The 16,966-nt window shown below is 39.0% G+C and overlaps 1 protein-coding gene across 6 annotated transcripts in view; it reads left to right on the plus strand.

Moving 5' to 3' along the window:
- The window catches only part of TPK1 (thiamin pyrophosphokinase 1), a 453,486-nt gene extending 438,754 nt beyond the window's left edge, over positions 1-14,732 (plus strand). For 4 of the 6 annotated variants that reach the window (XM_030203717.1, XM_030203723.1, XM_030203748.1 and 1 more), the window contains one exon: positions 14,190-14,732. In XM_030203717.1, coding sequence (XP_030059577.1) covers positions 14,190-14,317 — 128 coding nt within the window. In that variant the 3' untranslated portion in view covers positions 14,318-14,732. The remainder of the gene's footprint in view (positions 1-14,189) is intronic. The other 2 variants (XM_030203733.1, XM_030203741.1) reach the window with 1 other exon arrangement.
- The last annotated feature ends 2,234 nt before the right edge of the window (positions 14,733-16,966 follow it).

Consider the following 16,966-nt stretch of genomic DNA (forward strand, 5'->3'; position numbering starts at 1 on the left):
GCCGCAGGCCACTTTTTGCCACGGCTTAGTAAAAGGGCCCTAATGTTAGGCACAAAAATGCACCTAACACCAAAAATGGACTACAACAGGACACATTAAAGTGCCATGTAATGGTTTTTACATTTGCATGCAGTAACCACGCACTATATAATTTTTTGTATTTCTTTGGAGGGGCATGTCAGGGGTGGAAAGTGGGCATTCCTGCATTTACCAGTTAGTGCATCTACAGTACCATGGACTAACTGCTTACTGCTCACAAAACAGGCAGCGGTAAGTGCCTCTATGGTAATTATTAAAAATGGCCACACACTAATAGCAACATTAGCACATGGCCCTTATTGAAAAAAAGAGAATATCAGGGTTTTTAAAACCCTGGTAAAATTGGTCTTAACATGCAGGAATCACCCACATAAGGGTACACTAAGGTCAATTTTTATTGCACCTTTGTAAAAGGACCTCTTAGTTATTTTGTCAGGACAGTCAGGAAGAGTGAGCTTTGTGGGATGCTTGCAAAAAAGGACAAATGTTTTTAAAGTTATCCTACTTTGTTTTGATTTTAAGATGCCAGAGTTCATCCACTCTTAGTTAAGATGGTACCACATTCTCTAGCTTCCAGTGTCAAGAAATTAAGGGGCCCTTTTACTAAGCCGCATAAGCATCTACATGCACCAAAATGGAGTTACTGCATGTCTCTTGCGATAATTTCATTTTGACGCGCATCCGAAAAATAATTTTTCTTTTCTGATGTGCGTCCGCTACGCGCGACAAGTAGCATTTGACGCGCATAAATCATTATCGCCCAGTTACCGCATGAGATTTTACAGCTAGGTCAATGGTTGGCAGTAAGGTCTCAGACCCTAAATGGACACACACCAATTTTGATTTTGCCACACATCCATTTTCAGCAAAAATTTAAAAAAGACATTTTTTGCAGGCGCGCTAAAAAATGGATCTGCGTATGCCTAAAACATGCACCTACACTACCGCAGGCCATTTTTCAGTTTGCCTTACTAAAAGGACCCCTAAAGCTCCAGATTTTCTAAACATTCAAATTCTGCGAGAATGGCATTAACATGGGAGTGCTAAAAGTTTAGCTGGAGCTATTCACAATGTAGAACATTTATTAGAAAGAATAAATGAGGTTTCATGGGGAATTTCACTGTGCTTGACTTTTAGATTTGAAATGACAGGTATTTAAATATAGAATGAATTGCTTCAAGGTGAATATGAAGTTCTAGTGCTACTCCCCTGAGATCGCAGCAACCACCTGTGAAAACAAGTGGGAGGCCAATGAGGAATAAGGGTGAGTTAATATGTTATACACTAAGATCCAGTTCCCATAAAAATCATTATACTTTATAAATAGTATAATGTAGAAAATACTACTGCTATATTGAGTCATGAAAAGCTTATTTTCTTAAAAGGTCATATTTCATTCCATTAAACGTTTACTTATATGTAGAGGACAGAGGTTAATTCTGGGTTGTATATTCAGAAAGCACAGTTGTGAATTACAGCACAAAGAAGTCATTTGTGAAAACGTAGAGAGGTCAGTAGGGGTAGGGGCTATATTTTCACTTTATTCATACACCCCCAACCTATTACCGCCGCTCTCCTACACATTACTCCTTCCCCCTTTCCCAGTTACAGTTTATTAAAAATTTGATATACCACCCATCACTACATCTGAGCACTTTACAATAAAAATATTAAAAGGAGGGGAGCCTTAAAAGCTACAAAGTACAAAAGAAGAAGAAAAAGAGAAAATTAAAAAACTAACAAAATAAAACCAGTGTTTCCCATTATGTAAGTCCAGAAACTGATGTGCAAGTCAAAAAAAATTATATATATAGCTTGGCGTGTGCTGTGTGGAGTGAGGTTGACCCCATGACATCATCAGCCATTCCTGGGAGCTGATAAGAGAGCTGGAAGATCTTGACACCTACCTGCATGGTGAACAGTTTCTTGGCTTGGAGGTGCGCTGTGTGGAGTAGGGAGAGGTCGGCCCCGTGACTTCATCCTTGGGGGCCGGCCAGGGGGTTCAAAGTGCAATCGTTCCTTGGAGCTAGTGAGAGAGCTGGAAGATCTTGACACCTGCCTACATGGTGAGCAGTTTCTGGGCTTCGAGGTACGCTGTGTGGAGTGGAATGAAGTCGTCCCCATGACATCATCCTTGGGGGAGGTGGCCAAGAGGTTTAACGTGCTGCCGTTCCTGCGGTTGCAGGTACATGGTCTGAAGGGGTTTGGCCAAAGGGACACACCCCTTTGAATCCCAACAGGAGCCAGGAAAAGTTCTCCTCTTTATAAGGTACTATTTTTATTTTCTTATTATGGGGATGAGAAAAGGAATGCAGAGATCTTCCAAGACTAGTAAAATCTTCTGGCCCAATGAATAAACATGTAATATGAGGACCTATTGATTCTCCTGTAATATCCTTCTCAACACTTCTTTTGGGAGTATTACTGAGCTCTGGGGATCAACCTACCCCATCCCACCTTTGTAGTCTTTGAGTCCAGAAGTGGTAAGGGATACCTTGCAAGATTGCCCAACCCCTTTGAGAGAAATTGATCTTGGCCTGGATGAGTCTTCTAGGACTTCACCAAAAAAATCCAACAATGAAGCACAGGAAACAAGTTGGATTCCAAACACAAATGCAGCATAGTGAAAATGACTTCATTGGAAAAGTGACCTACGCAGCATGTTTTGGCATAGCCTGCATCAGGGCATTAATCCTGAGTTCTCAGGTGTGAATACAAAGTCTTGATTATGAAACACATCTTGTAGATGATTACACAGTGGAAGTCAATCATTTGGACTGTGCGACCAACTCTCAGAGCTAGGATTACAGATTTTTAATTGCAGTGATAGGCAGACAATGCTGATGACAAAGGAGACTGCAGTGGTCAGGCTTGGTTCTGGAATTGTGAAACAGCAGTTCTAACACAAATGCAGCGAAGACTAGCGCTGGCAGTGGTCACACAGTCAGGGTTCAAATGATGTGATGTCCTACTTCCACTGTAAGGCGTCAACTAAAGTGAAATGACAGTTTAATGGACCTGAAAAAAATGACTCCAAACAATAAATCAATGAAACAAAACAGGGCAGTGAGGGCCTCTGTTTAGGCCTCAGGTCATAAAGAATAACAATTCACGTAACGTCTGGCCAAATCCTTAACAAAATGCCATTAGCTCAATGCTGTTCTCAGATTTTATGCTTTATGCAGTTCTAGGTATAGTTAATTCAGAATAAAATCAGTTGCTATTCTGGCCTATCCCAAAAGAGTATATCATAATTCATATACATATTCCTGTTCAAACACTTCCACATGTATTCACTTACACAAACCTTCTGACTAACTTACAATGTACTTTCTGGAATTGCTGCTTAGTATACCAGCATGCACTCCTGCCATGTGATTATTTACAATATATACTGTCAAACAGTTCACACAACTTGCACATGGGCAGCAAATAACTTTACAATGGTTCATGACAAATCATTTAGTTGAACATCTGTGTAACCTGTCACAGGAGAATTACCCAAGAATGACAGGGGAGATTTCGTCCATGTTCTTCACAATGTGACTCCCTACAATTCAAAACATAACTGTAAATCTTTATCTTGGTAGATTTCATTTCATTGGGTAACCAGGTTTAAGCCTCTGATTAAAATTGAGATAGACACATTTCATTTATGGAAAATTATATTAGGGAAAAATAAAAATAACATCAGCAGCCTAGGGTGGACAATGCAGAGTAAGGAAAATAAAGTTATATACTTGTCCTAAGAAAACTAATTAATAGCTTTCAAAACATAGACGATTAGGGCACCAAGTAATCAATTAGGAGCACAGTTTTTCCATTCATAGAAAACAAGGGTCAGAAAAGACACAGAAAGGGAGAGAAAAAAATGTAACATTCCAACTGTTTACAATGAGTATCTAAATGGTAAATAAGAAAACTGCATCATAAAATTTAGCATGCCATCAGAAATACAAGAGTGTAAAAGTTTGCAACATGTAGACAAAACAGGAAAAAAAAATGCTGGCATGAGCCTATCAGGAAATCTCATCCTATATAATAAAAAGCACCTCCAGTGTTCTGAAGCTGACTTCGTGGCACTGAAACCTTGAAGCATTCGTGCTCTCTGTATCCATCTCCTGAATTGATGTCACGTACTTCCGGGTTCATCACAAGCAGCAGTGACCAACCACACAAGGGTTCGTAATTGCCCCGCCCTCGAGGTAACTCTGTAGAGTTGGCAGCCCCCGCGCCTCCCTCCCTCTCTCTCTCTCTCTCTGCCCTCCAAGCACGAATTGTCCTCCAGCAGCCCCTCGCCTTCCTAGCGCGGAAAAACATCGGCTCCGTGATGGAGGAAGGCCCCTCTGCCCCAGACACATTAGCACATTCAGCACTAAAAACTCCCGCCGCTGAACGCCGCTTCCCACAACAGGAACAGCGTTCAACAGTTTCCGCCGCCATGCTGCTACAAAAAAAGAAAAACAAAGCCGGCACTTACCAGCTGATCCCCCCCTGCAGCGCAGCACTGACAGCCGGAGCCAAGGGAAACACTATGGCTCCAAGAACAGAAGCAGTCAGTCAGACAGGAACTAACTCCCTAACTCTCCGCAAATTCTTTGTTTAAAATAAATTTTATGGTTCTCAGATTTTTTTATTTTTTTTTAAAGTGAGGAGAGAATGAGAGAGCCAAGCAGAGAGCACAGAATCCTGTCAGATGAGAGTACAGGTTGAGGCAGGGACCTTGCAGTAAGGTACGCCCCCAAAGGTGACTGAGGGAGGGAGGGAGGAGGCCGACCCTAGAACTGGGAGGGAGGGGGAGGGCGACCCTGGAACTGGGAGGGAGGGGGGAACAACCCTGGAACTAGGAGGGAGGGGGGAGGGATGACCCTGGAAGGGGGGCCCTGGCACACACTCTCATTCTCACACACACACTCTCTCACAGACACACTCGCACCCAGTCTCACTCTCTCTCTGTCACACACATACATTCACAATTCACTCTCACTCTCTCAAACATACACACTCCGAGGAAAACTTTGCTAGCGCCCATTTCATTTGTGTCAGAAACGGGCCTTTTTCCCTAGTAGTTAATATAAAAGCTATCTAGCTATGAAACATACTACAGAGAATTCAGAAGAATTAAGGACAAGCTTTGAACCCAATCTAAGAAAAGTGAGCTGTAAAAAGTACAAATTCTAATGAGGCAGACAAAGGTGCATCCTTGGCTGACCTTTACAAGATTCACATAGATCAGGCAAGAAATAACCTATAAATGTCTGCAAGTCTTATGAATACATTTGGAAATTAAAGATTGTATTGTATTTTAGATAGGAATAAACTAAAAAAGCAGAATAGTAAAACAATGAAATTTAATAAAAGACCCAAAGGTCTAAAAGCAAACAACTCCCGACGTGGCCACGTTTCGTCCTCATGCTGCGTCAGGGGTAGTACTATAAAATAGAATACAAAACACACATATAATAACATTCTATATGAACCAATTACATATATAAAAAGATATAAAATGTCAAAACATATTTAGATACTCTGTGTAATACATATTAAATAATTATACAATACTCAAATCACATTTAAAAATTATTTAAATAATAATGAAATTTAATTAAAATATAACAAATCATCATAATCTAAATCTCAAACAGTGACATACATCAATAAATGAATCTATAATTTAACATTTAAAAATCAAAACATATATAAGGAGAGATGGATAAAATATGTGTCCAACATATATAAGTCAAATTACCAAGCTTGTTTAAGTAGTATTTGTATATACCCACAAACAAGGGTGTTAAAAAATTCCCCCCTTGCAAAATGTATGATAAAAACCTAAAAAAATGAAAAATCAAATAAGTCATCAGATTTGATCAAGATATTGAGGAAGCACTGGTCATTAATCAAAAATATTCCATTCTTTTCAAATAAAGAACTATTGATAGCATTTAAAAGATATAAGAATCTAAAAGACCTTTTGGCACCTTTGGCACTACCAGTGACAATAAGAGATGACCCAGTATGGGGGCATTGTCCTTGCCTTAATTGTATTTTTTGCTCTGTGAACTTAAAAACTAAATTCTTCATCCACCCTGGGACAGGAGAAAAATATGAATTAAAACAATATTCTAATTGTAAGACCCCACAGGTGATTTACATAGTTATCTGTCCCTGTGGACTTATCTATATTGGAAAAACGAAAAGGGCATTGAATAAAAGGATTGCAGAGCATAAAAGTGCCATAAAAAGAAATGCACCAGATAATCCCCTGATGGAACATATGTATGCCTTTAAGCATTTGTTTGAAGATTTAAAGTTTTTAGTAGTTAAAAATCAGAACTTATTGGAGAGGAGGAGATATTGACAGACAACTTTTACAAGCAGAACAAAGATTAATATTCAGATTTAATACAGTTAAACCAAAATGACTATACAGTGTTTTTATAAATATATTTTTTTTTCTCATGAGAATATCAATATTATCATTGATAATTATCTGAAATATTTTATTTTTTGATCACACTAGGTTTTTTTTTTTTTATATTTTTTTATTTTATTTTCTATTTTTATATTATTCTGATAATTAAAAGTTCTTTTGTACAAGTTTATATTTCATATTTTATTGTTATTCATATAAATCTTACTTTAGTCTCCCAACATTATTATGGAGATAATTTGAATTTTAATTCTGATTTCAATACTTGATTTCCCCACATTCTTAATGGCCACCAATTGCAAATTTAAACGATTTTTAGTCATATGTATTTAAAAGATTTTTGCATATGTTAATATTGATGATAAGCAACTTGATTTTAGCAGAATTTGGGTTAGTTGTATGAAGCAGTGTTAGTTGTATGTTACATGTACTTTGCCATTTACCGAGAAAGCACTGCAGCTTACATACAGCTGCAGGAAGAAACTAAAAATATGCTGACAACAGCAAAGCAAGGAATACTGAGGACCAGCAGAGCCATATTACAGGCCTAGTATGGGAAGGAATATATATAGTAGAGATGTGCATTCGTTAATGTGCATGTAAACCTATGAATTAAAGTTGATTTGTGTGCATTAAAAATGTATTAACAAATGTTTAAACAATTAATATGTTATTATATTATATTATATTACAATATATAACATATTAGGGCCCTGTTTACTAATGTGCACTGTTTTTAGCGCACGCTAAACGCTAGACACACCCATATATTCCTATTCTTATAGGCACACTAAAAATGCTAGCATGCCTATAGTGCGGCTTAATAAACAAGGCCCTTAGTTAGTTTAATATGTTAGTAGGTATCATCTTATTTTCTTTTCCATGTTTTGTTTGAATTCTGTTTATTACCTTTAAAAAAGTGGACTAACACAACTACCGCACAGTTTGAAACAAACCAGAAAAGGTCCAAAAATCAGGAGAAAAATCCAAAAACAAACCAAAACATTTTTTTCATGCACATCCCCCCCCCCCCCCCCCCCCCCCCCCCCCCACGTTGTACAAAACATCATAAGGAATTTGCAGTCAGCAATAAATATGTGCCTTATCAAGACAGCTAGCTCAGAGATCTGAGCATTCTTCTGTCGCACTGCCAGCTTACAAGAATGCCCACACTAGGTCAAGTTGCATTTAAAAAGAAATAATCCAGACTCAGAGGAGCTACTAGTATTTGGAACTTCAGGTTTCAGGAATGATGCTTGTATATTAGCAAACCCATTTCAAGGAAAGGTACAAAGCTCCTCCTAGTGGTAGAAGTGTTGCTGATTAACTTCCTTTTCTTTCTGTAAGCATGTTGGATCCCATTCTAATATAATTGTTGCAGTTCACCAACTTCTATCTAGGCCTGTTGCCTTTTCTTTGCCCCTTGCTGATCCATGGGTGATTTACCCTTTTTCTGCTACCATAAAAATATATGAGCCTTTTCAAGAGTTGTATTTGGGCACATTTCCATGGTCTGTGACTAGTACACAAATATGTAAATGTTTGTGCTTTCTCAGTGAGCATGCTCCTTAATAGCTCTCATCCAGACTGCCCCATTTGTATCCCTGTGCCCACTTTAACTGTAATTCTTAGCCTTTACTTATCAGGGCCTGTTCAGTATCTTTGCTTTCTCAGTGTTCAAGCACTTTGTCAACCCGTTTCTACTGATCAAACACAAAATTTAGTGACCCTGCACTTTTAGGTGCTACTACATTGAAGCCTTACTTTTATGAAAGTTAGAAGCTTTTTTTTTTTTTTTTTAAATTGTGCCAAGTCCATTTTTTTTTTAGCTATGGGTAAAGCAATTGTCAAAAACCTTTGCACTACAAGAATTTTGTGGCATACATATGCAGTGCGGAAGACGTCTGTATTCTCTCTTGAAGAAGTAATGAAACAGTGAGAATTCTATGGCTGTCGAGAGAGAAATTGAAAGAGATCAAGAAATTGACTGTTTGTAAAACAACTCTACCGGAGGCGCCTCCCAGATGTGGATTTTTTCTTTCCCAGGTCTGAAGCTAAATACTCCAGCTATTGTTGAGCTTTTACAATTATATTTAGTCACCTTTTTCTCAAGATAATTTTTTCTCTTCCGACTATATTATTATATCAATAAGCTCTATTGAGGTTGACTGTGTTTATAATCTTGATAATTAGTGATTTAGTTTACACCTCCTCTGTTTTTTACTACAGATTGTTTGAGCAATTTCACTCTGTAGGTTTTTCATCGGAGGATGTCGGCCCATGATAAAAGTCTCATCAGGTGTGTCCACTGAGTTCGTACCCTTGGCTATTGAGGCCTCTCTGTTAAAATCATTTAATATATATTTATTGATATTAACATAGTCAACTCGTATAGCTGTTCAGAGCATATTCTTTAGTTTCTTATACATAATTTTTGCCACATGAAAAAAGAGCCTCCTCTGTGAGTGAGTTTGTTGCTTAATCCTACTTTGAGTGCTGGTGTTTATCCTCAGACTAGGGCTCATATTTTATTAACACCGATTCTTTTTATCCCAAGTTTTTGACCAATTGCTCTTATACCAGCTCTTGCTAAGTTGATGGAATCACTTGCTCGTAGGGATGCAGCTCTCTCATTTTGTTGAGCTATACTCGTGCCTAAACAGTACTTAATTCAGCTTTAGAAGTAAGCACAATACCGAGTCTCTGCTCTTTGTCTTGCTAGCTATGATCTGGAAAACCCAAAGTTTGGGCAAACAGATAATACTTCTGCAATTCAGTATATCCGGAGCTTTTGACTTCTTAGATCACTCAAAGTTGCGTAAGAAGCTTATTGAAGTGAGATTCAGTGGTTCTCTACTTAGCTGGTTCAGGGGGTTTCTAACAAATCGTACTTACCGTATCCTAAAGAATGGTGTCCACTCTAATATCTGGAGTCCTCTGTGTCGTCCCTCAGGGGTCACCACTTTCCCCTTTGTTATTTAATTTGTTCTTGTCAGATATTGGTACCATCTCCATGGCTGCTGATACATTTCTTTGCTCTTATGCAGATGATATTTTTGTCGGCTCACATACACTCTAACCAAATGCTTTCTTTTCAGATTAAGATTAAGACATGGGCTCATGACAATCTCCTTAAGCTGAATGTGGACAAAATGACCATTTTATGGTTCAGTAATTCTTTGACTGATATTCTCAGCATGGTTACTTTATCTGATGGTGTGACCTTAAAAGTCACAAAGTCTGTTGGGAGTTTTTCTGGATTCAACCTTATCTTTTGAGATTAAAATTGATAATGTGGTTAAGAGTGATTTTCAAACTTAAGCAGCTTAGATCAATTTGCTCTAATTTCTATGAAAAAGATTTTGCTTTAGTGGTACAGGCTATGACGCTATCCATTCTTGACTTTTGTAACTCTGTATATCTTGGTCTGCCACAGAAATTACTGTCCAAACTGCAACTACTTCAAAATACAGATGTGAGGCTGATTTTTTTGATGTACTAGATATGATAGTGTATTCCCCCCCCCCCCCCCCCCCCCCCCCAGTTGAAATCTTGTCATTGGCTTCCTATATGCGCCACAGTGTTCTTTAAAATGTGTTATGTTTATAAAATGACATATGGAGGCTTATTTTCAAAGCACTTAGCCTCCCAAAGTTCCATAGAAACATATGGAACTTAGCCTCCCAAAGTGCTTTGAAAATATGCCTCATGGTCTTCCTCCTCTTCCTCTAACTGTACAACTGAATTACTCATCATCTTCTATTGAGAATGTAAGTCGCTCTAGAAATGGGTGCATGTTGTTTTTTCCTTTCCTAATGGGCTGAAGTATTCTAAGCATTGGAAATCATCTTTTTTCCATCGGTTCTGTTTCTGCTTGGAATAACTTGCCTGTAGAACTCAGGAAAATGTTGCAGACTTATCTTTTTGAGAATTTTTATGCCTCAAGAGTTTTTTTTTTTTTTATCCTATCAGTTTGATTGAGCTTTGTAATTCTTTTTATTGTTAGTTGTTAAATTGTTAGCTTTTAGCTTCTTTAATTGTCAGAATGTTATATTCTTTTATTATGATGTATCTATTTTATGTAAAAGTTAAACTGTTATACCTTTTTGATATACTTTGTAAACTGCCTAGGACCATTTCTTTGGATTAAGCGATATATAAACCATAAGATAAGATAAACAGCACTAACTGGATACAGCTGCTGGGTATTTTCTCTTACCACCTTGGCACTATCTGGATAGTGCTCAGGCGGAAAGAGCTGTAAGTTATCTGGTTACTCATGATATATAGTCCCAGGAGATTTATTTGCTGACATCTTTTTTGAGTAGACCATAGACCCTGGTTGTAGAACCCATTCCAGGTTGGATGCATCTGTCATTACAGTGTTTTGAATTTGTGCAATTTGAAAGGGTATTCCTTGGTCCAGACTGGATTGACTTGTCCACCAGGACAGAGACCCCTTCACAGAATTTGCCACAGAATTCACAATAAATATCACCTCCTGAAGTTTCCCTGTGGCCATTGGGAAGACAAAGTATATTGAGCCTGCCACAACTTGAAGCATCAAAATAAAAGAGGAAAAACAAAAAAAAAAACATACAGGAAAAATATGACCCCCCCCCCCCCCCCCACGATTACTCAATACTCAAAAAAAATTAATAAACCTTTCTATATAAAAAAAATACAAAAAAAGAAAAAAAGTTCTAATTTCAAAAACATATATGCAGTAAGCTCACTCCCTCCCCCCCCCCCCCCCCAAAAAAAAGAAACAAAAAAAAAACAGATCTAGTGGAACATTTCTTGAAAAAGTTCAAAAATATCACCAAACTTCTAGTGGGACGTAGCACAGCAGTCTGAAATAGGATGGGAAACCGAAGCTCTCGCCGACAGATCTGACGAAAGTAGTGTCTGCGTGAGCAGAGACATCCAGATGATAATGCTTGGAGAAGGTATGAATGGACGACCATGTGGCCACCCTACAAATTTCATCCAAAGAAAATAAATGCACCTTCACCCACGAAGTGGCCACCGCCTGTGTAGATAGCGGCTTACCTGCTATCAAATGTGGAAATGATAGCATCCCGCACCTATAGAGCAATAGTCGCTTTTGATGCCTCCCCCTTGCGAGACCCGGCGTGAAGTATGAACAAATGATCAGACCAACAAAACTCAATGGTTGCCTTCAGGTAATGAAGAAGAATACAGTGAACATCAAGAAGGCGCAGGGAGCCATAGTCCCGAGGGTACCTGTCTGCCTGAAAAGTAGAAAGAAAACAACAGCTGCTTAAGATGAAAGGCAGACACTAACAGGAAGAAAAGAGGGAACTATGCGCACTGTCAGTCCCTTGGGGCAGAAGCAGAGAAAAGGATCCCAACAGGGCAAAGCTTGAAGCTCTGAGACTCAGCGCACCGACAATACAGCAATGAGAAAGACCACTTTGAGGGTCAGATCAATGAAGAGATGCAACAGCTCAAAAGGAGCCCTCTGAAGGGCCTGCAGTACCAAAGTCTCCACTCTGGACACGGAGGGCATACTGGTGGATTAAGTCATCTCACTCGTTTCAAAAAACGCACAGTATCTAGATGCAACGCCAAGGAGAAATGAAGCAGCCTGCCTCTATAATAGGCCAGTGCTACCAATTGCACCTTCAAAGAACTGTAAGCCAGACCTTTCCCCAAGCCATCTTGCAAAAAGGCCAAGATCTGTGGAAGAGAAGATTGAAATGGAGAAATCACCCTATCTGCACACTACGACTCGAAAAGACTCCACACGTGTGTATAAGCCGCCGAGGTAGATCGCTTCATTGCCTGAAGCAGCATAGCAATACCTCTGGAGAATACCCATTCTTCCTCAACTTTGCCTGCTCCACAGCCAAGCCATAAGACCAAAGCGGGAGGGATCTGGCATAACCCATTGCGCAGAAATTATCTAATGCATGGCCTCATGCACTGGAAAAGAGCGAGGGGGCCAATGGGTGCTAATCATTTTAGGATTTGAAATAGCCAGGGTAGCCAAGTCAGGCACAAAAATGTTGAAGACCTGGAGAGCCTTAGTAATGAAGCCAGCTACTTATGGAACACTCAGACTGCATAAGGATCATTTGACTTCTGCTGGATAAGCTCTTCCTCCTCCAAGTCACCCCATTCCTGTATGGAAGGGCTTGAAAGAACCCCTTCAGAGAAAAAGGAGGAAAGGGGAGCCAGAGTCCGTCCTTCAGAAAGAGAGTCAAGTGACACCTCTTGGGGCAGGATCCACCACTGGGAGCCCTGCGTGGTCCAAACCCGGAGCCACAGCTTGCCCTGATGCCTTCAATAAATAGGCGTGTTGTAAAAGTAGAACGAATTCTGGAGAGAGAGGCTCCGATACCTCTCCCCTGGAGTCTATAAGCACAAAGTTAGTTGCACAGCCGGACTTTCAGAACCAGCAGTCAGCAGCATGGACCCAGACTCATGTTGCAAAATGGCTACCATCATGTTGCCTAGTGCAGGAGAAATGATGCGCACTTCAGCTGCACGGGAAACTACCAAGGCCTCAGAGGTCCTGGCCCCCTCGGACATCAGGGAAGCGGCACAGTCCCCCAGACACTGTCCCATCCGCTTACCACAGTGGAAGCAGTGCTTAACAAGCGCTGCAGCCATCCACAGAACAGGAACAGAAACTGAGCCCTGGTGTCAGTGAAGAGATTTTAGAGAGACTCACCACACAAGAAGTGCTGTCAGGAGATCTGTCTGATGCCCTTGGAGCTGCTGCAATGGTGACCCAAACTCTCCAGTGCCCAGTTCTAACCAAAGAATGCCTCCACTGCCCATCATTGTACAGTGAGAGAAACTCAACACTGCAGTCAATCAGAACAGTGCGCTTTTTTTTTTTTTTAATGAGGAAGGAGAAAGAAGGCTAGATAGGAAAGTGGCACAGGGTGGAGGAGGGACCAAAGATGACCCGTTATACCCCCTAAAGGTGGTGCTGTTTAGTCGAACACCCCAAAGCTACACTGAAACCCAAGTAGGCCAGGAGCTAGCAGCAGAAAAAGCCAGGAACATGGAGAGAAACTCTATCCGCCTGCTGGAGATAGAGAGTACTGACTGGCCAGGGAGCATTCCATCCCATGAGGCACTTCAGTGCTCTGTCTCCACCTGCTAGTAGATGGTCACAATCCACTAGTCCTTGGATTCATCTGCTGCTGGCGCTAAGGAACTGAGGGTCCCTTTACTAAGCTGCGGCAAAAGGGGGGTGTTTATTACGCATGCTGAGGCCTCCTTTTACCACAGCAGGTTAAAGGCTTTTTTTTTTTTTAAGAAATGGCTGTGTGGCAAGTGAAGCACCCATTGAGGTGGCGATAAGGGCTTCCATGCTAACCCAGTGGTAACTGGGCAGCACTGCCCAGTTACCACCAGCGCTATAAAAATTAAAATACTTTTGTAGCACCTGAAATGGCATGCGTTGGGGATGGGAACTACTGCTGTGCTGCTGCAGTAGCCCGGAAGTACTTTCTGTTTAGCGAGCACAAAGCCCATGTTGGGCTTACTGCCACTTAGTAAAAGACCCCCTGAAGTTCTTACTGTACAATAAGGAAAAATGCATGATACATTTGTGAAGAGTTTTTATGTATCATCAATATGAAAATAAAACTGCCTTTAATTTAGGAGGTTGTGAGTTTAACCAACTGCCTTCTCTTTATTTAAAAGCAAATAACACTTTTTTTTCTTATCTCTCCAGCCACTAGTGTGTTGAAGTTTGGAACACTAATCAGCACCTCCAACACCTATAATGGAAGTGGTGTAGTGACTGTGGAAACAGACAACCCTCTAATCTGGACCATGGGCATAAAGAAGACAAAGGCCTAATGTATCTCTTTATTGGAGACAATTGTAACATTCAGCTTGTGCGCCAAAGCAAACCTGCTCTATATGAATTCCTTTCAGAGACTGTATGATTTATCTACTTTCAATTAGTATACCAGCATATTGTTCCTTTGCTAGTTTGGGACACTATAAAAGCTGTCTGTCTGTTAACTAAATGGTTGTGCCCAAGCTCATTCAATATAATATTCATTTCATATTAGGAAACAAATTAGAAATACAGAGATTTATTACAATTAGTAAACATTTCCTATAGTGCTATTGGATGTATGCAAGCACTGTATAAAATCATTGCTCCAAGCTTACATTCAAGACAGAGTAAACAAATAAGAAGTTATATTTATTATGGGAATGATTAAAAACATGAATATTGAACAAGTGAATAAAGGAGTTAAAAGCAGCCTCAAAATGGTAGGCTTTTAGTCTGAATCTGACTAGGGCCAGAGCTGGAGTATGATGTATAAACTCAGAAGTGTATTCCAGGCATACAGGGCAGCAAGATGGAACAGTTTAGAGTTCACAGTGGAAAAAAAAGGATACAGGTAATAGTGCCTTATCTGATGAATGGAATTTCAAAAGAAGGGTGTAGGGAGAGAAGTAAGGAGCTGCAGCATGATTTGCCAGTTAGCTCTACAGGTCTGAAGTTTCAACATAAGGGTCAATTTTCAAAGCCTTGTGCAGCAGGTAAAGAACTGGTCAATTTTATCCCCAAATTAACCTAACTTTTTACAGAAACTTTTCTCTTAAATCTAGCCTAATTAAGGTCAGTTATTTATGCAGCTGGGATGGTCTAGGTAAACTTACGGCCTTTGCTAAAGGGTATTTTAAACACAAACATTACCACAAAGTAGTGCCACAGTTATGCAGTACCTGTTGGGGGCATGCCCTCTGTAATTTATGCCTCCTCTTGAGGAAGCAGTAAGTGCTTCTAAAAAAAAAGTGTTTAAAGTCTGATGACGATGACATAAAAATTGCCATGAAAATCAAAATAAAGGGTCAAATTCAATAAAGCATCAAGTGCCCTTCCCAAATCGCTAAAATTTTTGAAAAAACACTATGTGTTCCAGTGGTCATCTTGGATGCATTTCAATGATGAAAAAAACATCATTGACAATGAGGAAGACCATGGACTTGGTATCAAGTACTGCAAAAATGATTCAAATATGAATTCCACCTTATTAAAGTCAGCAAAATAGCAATAGCAAAACTTGACCATTTACTTATGATCATAAAAAATGGAAAACAAATTATGAAAAAAAAAATACCATAAACGAGATCGTATGCCATAAAAATGTTTAAATTATGAACTCCTCCTTGTTAAAATTTGCAAAAATGTATAGCAGTATGAAAGCTTTAACATTTTCATATTATCATGAAAAAATGGAAAAAAGTAATGACAATTATGTAAATAAAAAATGAGTCAACAACTGTGATTTAAAAATATTGGACAATATTTTAAAGATATATGTGGCAATATATACATCCCTTTTGTTTACAAAAATACTGAAATATCTGATTCATGATTTAGACCATTGGGTGCTACAGTCTTAAATCTGAAGATGAACCTTTGTTCTTCTTGCAATAAGAGTTTATATGTACAGTATATCCTCCCCTCCTCTGTCTTGCAATTAGAAAAATGTCTTATTTCGTAGCTCTCACCACTCGTAGGATATACAAAGACTTTGCTTGTCAAATTAATATTACAAACGGAACACTTATAACATGGAAAATGTCCCCATATTGTATCTTTTTTATGTGGCATTGGTAATTCCGAGTTATTTCCCTTTGTACTGATTGTACCGATCTTTTTATACTCAACATCAATATCGATTTTGCCAAAGTTCAATTCAGTTAGTCCTACATACATCATTCCCCTGCAAATTATCTTGCCTTGCTGTTGCGAGTTCACCTTTGTAAATAGTATCAAAAGTGTTTGGCATAAAAATAGCTATAAAATAGAATCTGAAGATCACTAGTTCTGACAAAATACTTAGCTCTCTTAAGCTACTGTAACCCTTCAAATCAAGCTGTAAAATACATATTTATGGTTTTAATATGAAATATAACTACACTTAGAATCATCCATTGCTTATGCAGAATATTACTAAATCCATGCTGGACAGAGCTGATTAATCTCTCTTAAATGTTTAATGCCAGTGTATGGTGAAGTTACAAGCATCTTACTTTAGAGGCCGAATGAAAGTTTTCAACTGAAATCCAAAATCAAGAACTTAACTATGGTTGTGTGAATGCAAACCAGTGAGGGCTGCTGGGGATTGTCAGAGTTTGCAGTCTGCATCCTCCACTAAACCAACAATATCCAAACCAGAATATATTAATTTAAATAATGAAAAACCCCATTTTATCCTAAACACTAATAACTAAAGAAAGCATACTGTTTTTAGGGCTGACTGTGCCAAATGCAGAGTGATAGCTGACATCATAATTCCACAGCAAGGCTAATGCCTAAGGAATTTATCCCAAATTTTCAAATTCCTGCTAAACTTTTGTATGAACAGCATTTATCCAGGGTTCATTTGACAGTTTTTTTGTTTTTTGGGTGTTTTTTTTTTTAGAAGATAGATGTGATAAATACTAGATCCACTCCAATAGTCTCTTTGGCCTCTGATCTAA

Source organism: Microcaecilia unicolor, chromosome 1, assembly GCF_901765095.1.
Source record: "Microcaecilia unicolor chromosome 1, aMicUni1.1, whole genome shotgun sequence".
NCBI lineage: Eukaryota > Metazoa > Chordata > Amphibia > Gymnophiona > Siphonopidae > Microcaecilia > Microcaecilia unicolor.